Genomic DNA, 10,709 nt, shown 5'->3' on the forward strand with positions numbered 1-10,709 from the left:
GCCAGCCTGGTCTCCACTGCGGAGATCTGGTCCAGGGTAGAGTCGTCCTGTACATCTCCACTGAGAGGTGCTGGCATTGTCTGCTGTGCAGGAAAGCATGGTGTCAGCTTCGATCTGAAGAGGGCACTGCTGAGATCTGTATTCCCCAGGACCCGAAGCCCTCAGATGACCTCCAAGCTGACCTCCATGATGACTGTTGTTACATGGCAGCTATACAGTCGTCTGCAGTCTCAATCCGCACTGTCTAGGAATTCTCAACAGAAGCTTCAAATTGTGCATTGTGACGGAGGCCGTGGCATGTCATACAGGGAGGAGTGTGGGAGGCTAAAGATGACACTTGTGACCAGGCGCCCATCATCTGCCACACCTGGATCATGCTGGAGTCTGCCACAGCCAGGTGGGATGCTCCTATAACAGAGGGTATGCCTGGCATCGACATGGGTATTGCTGCAGGCTGTGCTGTGCTCTGGAAACCAGCTGGCTGCACCTCCCCCATGAGCAGCCGTAGCTGCGCCAGCAAACGCAGTGGCACGCGCATCAAATTTGCCTCTGCCTGCGCAAAACAGGAAATAACAATCAGTGAGATAGTCTTATGTGGCCAGCGGCAGCATGTGCAGGGACGCCAGGCTGGACTATGGGCAAGGTTGGAAGGCATCAGCGAGCAGTGTTACTTTGCTAGCGTCTTACCTCTGACATGGCTGCCAGGTCTCCTGCTGTTACATACCAGTTGGTTCGCAATTCTTGGACCTGCATAGACTCCTCTTAGTATCAGAAGAAGCTCAGGCTGTATGCATTGAGGGCTGAGGTGAACAAACGGATGGGGGTTGATAAGTATTACCAAGGCGATCTCGACTGGGCCCATTTCCCTGTCCAGTGATAGACAGCATGCCTCCACAGCAGCATCAATGCTTGTCTGAACACCGACAGCGGGACTCCGAGAGGTCACCATGGCTGCAACTCGTACATCTGTGGGAACAAAAATCCTTATCTGACCGCTCAGCTTATGCAAGTGATTGCACTTATTACAATTAATAGGTTTTGATCGAATTTCTATTTTTCCGAGCGATTACAGGCAGCAGGGACAGCTGTAGCTGGGTGCATCGTCACCTATACTTTTGCTGGGCTGGCGCAGAAGAGAAGAAAATGATCTCGGTCTCATGAGCATGGTGAGGGGGTAACATTGATGGATCAAGGCCTTCATGTTGTTGCACTGCTTCAGCAGATCAGGTGGTGCATCGACTGATTGCTTCCTCAATACTTTGAAGCCTTTTCTTACCAATAATGTAAAGTTTCGGCGCCAATTTACCATGCCTTCTAGGAATCAAATTCATACTAGCATCGTCATGCCTTCTACTTAGTTTTGCTCTTCATCGAAATCCAGGATGGCATGCACCGTCCAATTGTGACGTCACGCAGCCTCTCCAAAAATACAAGACACCTGGCTCGATGGAACTTGGTAAAAAGTTGTTTTGATCAGGTGTTCAAAGACCAGAACGAATGGGAACACATTAATATGATCGGTCGTTCTTTGTGCTCCTGACTGCGTTTGCTTATGCATGCTTCCTTTGTGAATAGTAGCCTTCGCTGTCTGTCTCTCAGAAAGCGTGCGTATGGGGGCAATGGCGTCTGTTGTTTAAGAGGAAGTACACGTCCCAGCATTCTCCCCTTAACGCACAACATGAACAGAAGGCCTCCAAAAATGGAAACTCATCGTCGCCTCGCTTCGGCCAGCCCACGAGAGGACACAGATGAGCAAGCCATAACATCCACGAGGTGCATGTTTTCTCTTCCTTGTCATCAAGATCCCTGTGCATTGAAAATGAAGCTTCTGATGTCTCCTTGCAGTCACTTGATCCTCGCTTGCTGTTCACCAGATCACCAGCTGATAAGTCAGATACAGTGCTGAACGTCGAAAGCAACGGAGCATCCACATCAGAGACGGCAGGACTGGTGAACGGGAAGCAGAGCTTTCGCTTCATGGGGCTGGAGCCTTCTCCAGAGCTCGTGGCCATATCAATGGGTGAGCCACACCCACGAAAGTCAATTGGAGATTGCAAGCTTCCCTTGAACTTTAAGTTCAGCAGTATGCATCACCCTGAGCATGACTCTGATTATGTGTGTCCTGCTCGCAGTGTATTTTGTTCAGGGCATCCTGGGATTGTCCCGCCTGGGTGTATCATTCCTGTACAAGGACGAGTTCCACTTAGAGCCAGCTTCGGTAAGCCCACCACTCTCAATTGCTCCATACTAGCTCACTACTGCATGCAGCATGCATCACTTTTCATTCATGATAAAACAGTGCTGAATTGGATTGCGGGCTTGCATGCTTGCAGGTGGCATTCCTCACGAGCTTTGCTGCATTCCCCTGGGTGGTGAAGCCGTTGTACGGGTTCCTGAGCGACACAGTACCAATCTTTGGCTACAAGAGGCGGTCCTACCTCATCATCTGCGGCCTGTTAGGTGGGCTGCTCTCATTTACATCCGTTCGTAGTGGAGTGTGACACACTGAGACCAACTAGAAGCTGAGACCAACTAGAAATTTGCATCAGACCCTCAAACAGAGCCATGGGTATTCCTTCTGAGGCATGCAGCTCGAGGGCTTGGTCACCATTTTCTGCATCAGATCAGGCTAGCGTCCTTATACAGGCAGTGTCTGATCGGGTGATCGATGGCATGTGATGTTTCCTCGCAAGCTTGGGGGGCATGCATGACACGTTTGAAGAAGCCTGAAAGTCAGCCCGCAAAGTGGGAATGTGGCCAGCGCGGCTGCATCCTAAGGAGGCTCGTGTGCATGCAAGAAGCAAGGCGATCATACAGTATTGTGGAATCAAAAGATAAAAATGTATGTAATGCCCTATAGCAACACCACCAGGGACCACATTCACACGTGCAGTACCGGAACGGTCGAGCAAGAATGCCTTCTCACAGTCTAACCCCCGAGCTTAATTGCCCCATTGAATAGTTGAAAGGTTCGCTGTGTGTGCATGCGCCCTGATTAGGCTCGTGTGCATCAAACATAGAGTAGGCGCATCCCGAACAGGCTCGTGTGTGCATGTGTCCTGAACGCGCTAGTGTTATGGCGCAAAGAGGAAGCGTTTGTTGAACAGGCCTGTGTGTGCATGCATCTTGAACAGGCTCATGTGCATGCAATAATCCGTAGCGCGTCATGAATAGGCTTGTGTGATTTGATCACATGCAGGCTCGCTGTCATGGCTGGCGATGGCGACGGTGGTGCGATCACCAGCGGGTGCGCTGCTGGCGACCGTTGTCGGCAGCCTTGGTACCGCCTGCTCCGACGTCGTCGTCGATTCCATCGTTGTGGAGCGCTCGCGAGGCGCGCCGCAGGTGCCTTCCCCATCTTTTTGGCAATGCACACCTGGCAAGTGGAAGAAAACAACTCCCTTGCACGAGCTTCCGTGGAATTTGCCGGGTGCAAGGCTGCCAGCACATCTGTGTAGTGGTGAAACTATATGCTCCGACGTCATCGTGGACTCCACTCTCGTGGAACGCCCACGAGGCGCGCCGCAGGTGGCTTGCTTTCTTGTGCAGCTGCCAGGTCGTGAGATTTGCAGGCGAAAATCTACTGCTTGAGACTCCCTATGCTGGATACTCCCTGGACAGGGGCGTAGCCCCTGTGTAGCCGAAAAAAATGCCATGCTCTTCATGGAAACGATGAGAAACTCAAGATGCTCCATATTGTCAAGGTGTGGAGGGCATTGGCGCTAATAGGCTGCTTTCGTGCCTCGCCTGGGATGTAGTGACAGCAGTGCTGCTCTCATATCTTGCGCGGCACACAGGCGGTCTCAGTGAGTGCATCAAGAGCGCATGCATGTGTTGGGAAACATCCTTTGCTGTGGGAGGCAATCCCAGTATTTCCCTCTCTGAGTGTCAGAGTCATACAAGCGTGATATTTTTGATCTTGTGGGGTCAAGGGCACATCGGGGTCGCTGCAGTGCTGGCATTCGTTTGTCAGCAACCCCCTAGATCACGGCATCTTAAGATTTACAAAGAGATGCTATCATTTGCGGGGACTTATTGCAGGGCACGGCAGGATTGCAGCAGTTGCTGCTGGGGGTTGTCCGTCTTTCTATTGCAACATTCTAGGAATCTCAACGCAGGTAGATCATGTCATGTCGGGGTCCCTAGCAAACTATTCAGAGGTCACTGTGGATATATTGCAGGGCACGGCGGGGTCGCTGCAGTCGCTGTGCTGGGCGTCGGCAGCACTGGGGGGAGTGGCGAGCGCGTACTATTCAGGCTCGCTGGTGCAGTCGTGGGGGCCCCGGGGGGTCTTCGCCCTGACTGCGGCGTTCCCTCTCGTGGTGTCGGCCGCCGCTGTGCTCATTGCCGAGCAGCCCGTTGGGCCAACCAGGCTCAAGGCGGACCAGGCCTACCTCGGTGCGCTGCTGTGATGTGTCTTAGCAAGCACTGCAATTAAGTTTACCCTGAGAGAATATACATCATCAGTCGGTAGCACAGGGCATTCCTGCGGGACTTTGGCGGCACATGTGTCCCAGCCCAATATCTGTGTACATTGTTGCACTGCTGTTGACATGCAGCAACGAGGTGCATGCATGCCTTATTAAAACGCTGTGTGATTGCCTGGTCTATGCGACAGCGGTGTAGCACAAAGTTGCATTCCCACTGGCCACTCACAAACCGTGGCGTCGTCTGGTCTCGCATGCATGAAGTTGGTTGGCTAGATGGCAGATGTGATGTGGCATACACACAAGTTGCCATCATCTATTGCATGTACCCTCACTTGTGTCTGAGTGTCCGAAATGGAGGTTCTGTCCTTTCCGCAGGCAACATGGCACGGAGCCTGGAGGTGCAGGCAAGGGCGCTGTGGGGCGCAGTCAACCAGCGCTCCATCCTCCTGCCAGCGCTCTTCGTCTTCCTCTGGCAGGCAATGCCCTGATGTATATGCACACCTTCCCTGATTCCTGCAATTCATGGCGGCCCTTCAGGGCTGTCTTGGGTGCATGCCAACTTGACGCCCAGTCTTGTCATGCCAGTGTCTTTCAGGTTCGATTAAGTCAGAATGTCTCCTAGAATGTTCCTGCGGAGAGGACCTTAGAGAATCACACGGCATGCATGATACATCTGCTGCGCCATTGCATCGTTTCAGACTCAGTTTGGTCATGGCATGCACATGATGCAGCCGAGCTTGTCATCTCTGTGCTGAACATCCTCTGCCAGCGCCATTATGGTAAACACCTTGAGCATATAGAACCTTGAGCAAATTTGCTGTTTCCTTGCAGGCGACGCCGACGGCGGAGACGGCGATGTTTTACTTCCAGACCAACACGCTCGGCTTCACGCCCGAATTCCTGGGCAAGGTGCGGCTGGCCGGCGCTCTCGCCTCTCTGGCCGGCGTGGGAGCCTACAACTTTGCGCTCAAGGTAAGAAGCTCTTCTGCCTCTTCTCCAGCACGGATCAAAGTCTTCAACAATGGGGAGCATGCTCTACTCCAGGCAGAACTCATCTGCTAGATCCACAATGGCCATGGTTCTGCACCAACATTGCATCTATGACAGATGCTTATCACTCATCCCTGCCACTCTCCCCTGGTTGTAATACCCAAAATCCAAGCCGAGGTCCAGCGGATTACAGGTGGTGTATTTGGATAATGCTGACCATGCATATGAATATTGCCATGCTGTGCTGCAGGACGTGCCGCTGCGCAAGATGTTTCTGTGGACGGCCGTCGTCGGCACGGGCCTGGGCTTGACACAAGTCCTGCTCATCACCGGTGCGCCGCCACCCCTTGAATGAGGGTTGATACAAAGGGCAATGAACAAGGGTTTTGTGGCTGGGAGATACTTGTCGTGCCGGAGCTTGTTCTGATCATTGTTGTGTGCATCAAGCCCTATCTCAAAGTGCACACTGTTCATTTGCACTTACATGCTGGATGCATAGTTCCCATCCTCAATTTCCCTGTCGTTGACCCTGCAACACTTCTGCACAGAGCCTTGCCCTTGACCCAAGCTGGTCTCCTCAATGATCACAGAACCATCACAAGCGCTGTCCGCGGTCTGGCAAGTGTGCTTCTGCAGAATTGAAAGACTTGTAATAGAGAAAATACTGACAGAGTATGTGCGCGTGTGCAGGCACAAGCAGGGCGCTGGGGATCAGCAACGAGCTGTTTGTGCTGGGTGACTCAGTGATACTGACTGCCCTGGGCCAGGTGGCATTCATGCCCGTGCTCGTCCTGGCTGCCCAGCTCTGCCCAGAGGTGTTGCCCGCCTGCCCGCTGCATGTGCCCGCGCATGGCCCCAAAATTCACCCCCTTGACAGTGCATTTTCCAACCACATTATCTGCGCACAGTGTGATGTTCTGATCCTTTGCCATAACACTGCCAGCCTGCCCGCTGCATGTGCCCGCACATACCCCAAAATAGACCGTCTTGACACAGCTTTTCTCCCACCAGATCATCTGCGAACCGTGTGATACTTCAACACATTGCCACAATCGCGTTGATTACAGAGTGCACCTTCTTGCAGCTCTTCAACCTTCCCACCTGGGCATCTGACAACAAATTGCAGCAGGTTATTTCTACTGGATGCACCTTCGTAGACCAGATGTGTACTTGATGCCATGGTCTCGACACTGCAACCATTGCATCAGAATATGCTGCGCTGCATGCACAGGGAGTTGAGGCGACGCTGTTTGCGACGCTCATGTCCATTCTGAATGGCGGCGCCTTTGTCGGCTCCGCGCTCGGCTCCGGACTCACAGCCGCGTTCGGCGTGACGGCAACCGACTTCACACACCTTGTGCCCCTTATCCTGGTGCGGCCAGCTCTTTACGATGTCTTGAAATCCATTTTGCAACAACCATATGATAGGTAACTATCTACTACATGTATAGTCTTGAGCCACGGGAGCATCTTGACATGGGCAGATTTGGGATGAAAGGGTAATGATTTCTAAATGTACCCCTATACCATAGTGGACATCTCAGGACCAAATGGGCGACTGTCAATATCCTCCTTCTGCAAATCCGACCATGTCAGAATCAATTCTTTGCTGTGTGTGAAACACGGCCAGGGACATTCTGCCCATTGTGGACCATCACTCTGAGTTAAGGCTGGACAGAGGTACTCAGCATCCTATTGCGGTCGCATCCTTGAAAGACCATTCATTCTGTGTCTTGTATTTGAAAGAAATTGACAATCTGCTGAGCCACAGGGCCGGCCCTGAGCTTAAGGAATTGTCTATTCAGAAGAGTGAGACACTTTTCCTGTTTTCCCCGGGGACTAATCTGGCTGAAGCTGTGCAAGATCTCTATCTTTTGATGTGACCCAGCACAGAACTCTCAATGCAGAGAATGTGTAATGTGCCTGAAAGCTAGCAACCGCTTATATCACATGCAGTGATGCAAGAGTTCTAAAGTGAGCCCTGAGTGTCAATGGGCGTGCTGCAGGTGTGTACACTGTCATCGCTGCTGCCTCTGCCGCTGCTTGGTCTGGTGCCCAACACCACAGGGGCTGACGAGATTAAGCGCAAGGCAGATGCAGAGAACGAGCAGGAGTGACTACTGTAACATACTGTATGCATGTCGACACCAGACATCGATGTCTGGTCTGAACTGAAATTCACAATGGCCCTGTGTGCAATTCTTTTTTAGTCTGTGAGCAGTGCTTGCTTTTGCCTGATGAAGAAGGTTGGCCTCTGATCAAAGAGGGGAGTGTTAAAGTGGCAAGGTCTAAACTTTGGACTCAAAAATCTTCACTATTACAGACTGCTTGCGAGCAGCTTGTGTGTGTAATTTGATGCATTTTGCAGACATTGACACCCCTTCCCAGGTATTGGGTACTTTTGAGAGCTCGGCGCAGAGTCATGCACACGCGTGGCCCTTGTCTGGTGCCATCTGCGTGCAGCCTTGCTGCTATTCCCCACTGTTCTCTAATTCGTACAGTCCAAAACATTGCAATACATGCCATTTCACACCAGCTGTGAGCACATTGTTGCACTTCAAGCCAGCAACACTCCTGCACCTGCCTTGCCCTGGCCCCAACCTGATTGGTATCAGTATTATATCACATGCACAGGGTCGCAGGAAAGCCATGTCAGCCGGGCTCTGCTGCTTTTGTTGGCGACCCTTTGGACCCCTGCCTGGCCTCTCGAGGCGGCCGGCGGCGGCTGCGGCTGCTCTTGTCACTGCCAGTACTCGCCTTCTTGTCATCGGCAGCAGATTCGCTCTCCTTGCCTGCAACAAGGGCGTCACTTCATTAGGCAGTTTGTTCCGAGACCACCAGCACATTCTTGCCACAGAGTGCCCAGGCTCAAGGTGGGATGACAAGCCAATGCAAGTCATCAGTTGTCCCTGGCCGAGTCTACGAGTGGAACAGATCAGTGGGGCGTATTTCTGCTGCAGCAAACCTTTTGATCGCAGCTCCTGACAGCTGGCAATTCACCACAGCATCCCCGATAACCGTCAATGCAATCTTGACCCACATCACGCTGCATGAAGTTACAGAGGCTGACACTCACAACAACAACGGACCAGCGCACCTGACTTGGCAGCACTGGGCTGAGCATCAGAGGCGGACGATTTGGCGCCGCCTCCTGGTTTGGCACCGCCAGATGCTCCGCCTGATTTGGCGCTCTTTGCTGCAGCGCCTGGTTTGGCCATGTCCGGCACATGCGCGGGGGCGTTGTCATCTGCGCTGCTGAGCCGGCTGACGCGCGGCTTGGGCTGGTAGACCTGAAAGCCGGCCCTCACTCGCACCGGCTTGTCCTCTGCAGAAGGCTCTCGCTGTGCAGATGAGCCTGCTGCCTCAGCTCTCTCCTGCTGCGCGCTGTCGCCCTGCAGAGCATGCAGCCACCACTGACTCAGCACTATACAAAAAGGGAATAGTCTATTGATATGGAATACTCTTGAAATAGTGTCCAGTTGAACGCTTAGATATATGGGTGCGTGTTCTAAGACCAAATTGTGGCCGTCAAAGGTTTTTCGGGCAGCGCTTGTGATGCACCGATTGCTGCTGGGACTCTCAAAAGGAATACTCCATGCAACACAGCTGAGCCGTGCTTCACATCAGCAGTTGCAGCAGCCTGCCAGAAATAAGTAAAGGCATGCATGCATGCGCACCTGCGCTCTGGTGGCGGCTGCGGCGGATTTACTGGGTCGCCGGGAGGAGGATTTCGTGTCCCTGGCTTCTTTCTCCACCTGTGGCTCCCTCCGTTCCTTTGTCAGTATCCTAGGAGTGGCCCTGCTGTAGTCCGGATCATCTCTGCCCCCTGACCCCTTCTCACTCGTCCGCCTCTGTTGTGCAAACACATGCATTTCACGGTTTAGTTGCAACCCCTGAAGACCTGGCAAATACGCAACTCCCATGACCAGTGCTAACGTTGGGCTGCTGCACTGCTCGTTGCACTATGGGACACTGCAATCACTTCAGTGTGTGCAAGCTCTGAAAAGAGCTTGCGGCGGGTCTTAATAAAACAGTTTCATGCTGTTTCCTGGGTGTGCCATGGACCCTCCAATGCACCTGCTTTCCCAATCCCAGATGTGACCCATTTCATTCAGGGTCCTGGACAACACAATCCGCAACCCTTCAATCGCGCATGTTTGCGATCCATGCAAAGGCGGGACCCAAGACTCACTCTCTCAGTCTTAGCTTCACCCCTGGTGCGTGCCACAGTGACAGGCGCCCTCTTCTTCAGCGAGTGCTTGTCTTGCAGGTATGCCATCAGCGCGGTGACCTGCGGACCACCCTCCTGCCCGGCTCGCTGCCCAGAGCTGCCCGCTGCCTCCGCTGCGGGCAGCGCCTCCGGCTGCGCATTGAGGCTCTCCACAAATGCCAGGTACTCCGGGTCTGCGCACGTCCGAATTGTGGCATGTCAGACTTATTCAATCATGATGGGCATGATCGGCATGGTGCAGGCTTGCTGTGTACTGCAATTGAATGCCTCGGGGCTGCTCATGACAAATTTACAAAAGAAATGCCTAACGAGGCATCCATGTTATGATATTTCCTGCAGGTTCAACATGATCATTTAGAAGAGTACTCTTAAGCATGCAACATTCAGTGCGTGCACTGGCAGCATGGCTTCCAAGGTGCTGGCTAATGGTGCCTTGTGTGTAAAGAGGTCAATACACGGGACATGACGGAGGGCACAGGGACGAGATGTGTAGACTAACCTTTGTCGAGGGTGCCTTCGCGGGGGTCTCGTTTGGGCTTGCCCTGGGGGACCTTCTGGAAGGGTGCATACTCCACGCTGCTGCGGAACTGCGCGCCTCGGTCTGTGACGAACGCATGCGCCTCCACCGCCGCCTTGAACGCTGGGATGTCTGATGGATCCTCAAAGTTCACGTAGCAGCGCGAGTGCACCACCTTCCTCACACTGCGTGCATCATGCCGCACGCTGAGTGAAATGTAACTTACTCAAGAGGCGGACCGGTGTCCGATTATGTATGTTTGACTGAGCATAGATGTGGTCTGGACTGCAGCATTGAATGCAGGGCAGGAAGAATATGAGAAAGAAGGGTGCACCTCGTCTTGCCTTGCACGAAGCTGAACCAGTTGTACTTGACGTTCGTGCTGTCCACAAGCTCGCGCACGTCGGCATCTGCTATGCTGGGAGGCAGCTTCCTGATCACCACCTTAGTCCTCTCCATGCTTGAGCCTTGGAAGTGTCCCAGCAAAGAGGAATCTATCTACCACAGACAATGGATATAAGACGTACAAATATATGTCCGA

At 53.0% G+C, this 10,709-nt stretch overlaps 2 protein-coding genes across 2 annotated transcripts; one reads left to right on the plus strand and one right to left on the minus strand.

The window, feature by feature from the left end:
- Positions 1 to 1,977: 1,977 nt before the first annotated feature.
- Positions 1,978 to 7,537, plus strand: COCSUDRAFT_38018 (Biopterin transport-related protein BT1; the record flags this gene model as incomplete). The annotated part of the gene is made up of 11 exons (XM_005644443.1): positions 1,978 to 2,020; positions 2,133 to 2,218; positions 2,334 to 2,460; positions 3,200 to 3,345; positions 4,182 to 4,398; positions 4,806 to 4,906; positions 5,262 to 5,402; positions 5,671 to 5,752; positions 6,111 to 6,235; positions 6,652 to 6,792; positions 7,427 to 7,537. The coding sequence occupies 11 exons, from the start codon at positions 1,978 to 1,980 to the stop codon at positions 7,535 to 7,537; spliced, it is 1,320 nt and encodes a 439-aa protein (XP_005644500.1).
- A 535-nt stretch (positions 7,538 to 8,072) lies between these two features.
- On the minus strand, positions 8,073 to 10,627 carry COCSUDRAFT_44353 (hypothetical protein; the record flags this gene model as incomplete). Its single annotated transcript, XM_005644444.1, has 6 exons — positions 8,073 to 8,212; positions 8,518 to 8,812; positions 9,098 to 9,271; positions 9,613 to 9,824; positions 10,151 to 10,353; positions 10,503 to 10,627. 6 exons carry the CDS (start codon positions 10,625 to 10,627, stop codon positions 8,073 to 8,075), a joined length of 1,149 nt encoding a protein of 382 aa, XP_005644501.1.
- Positions 10,628 to 10,709: the final 82 nt, after the last annotated feature.

Source organism: Coccomyxa subellipsoidea (assembly GCF_000258705.1).
Source record: "Coccomyxa subellipsoidea C-169, whole genome shotgun sequence".
Taxonomy (NCBI): domain Eukaryota; kingdom Viridiplantae; phylum Chlorophyta; class Trebouxiophyceae; family Coccomyxaceae; genus Coccomyxa; species Coccomyxa subellipsoidea.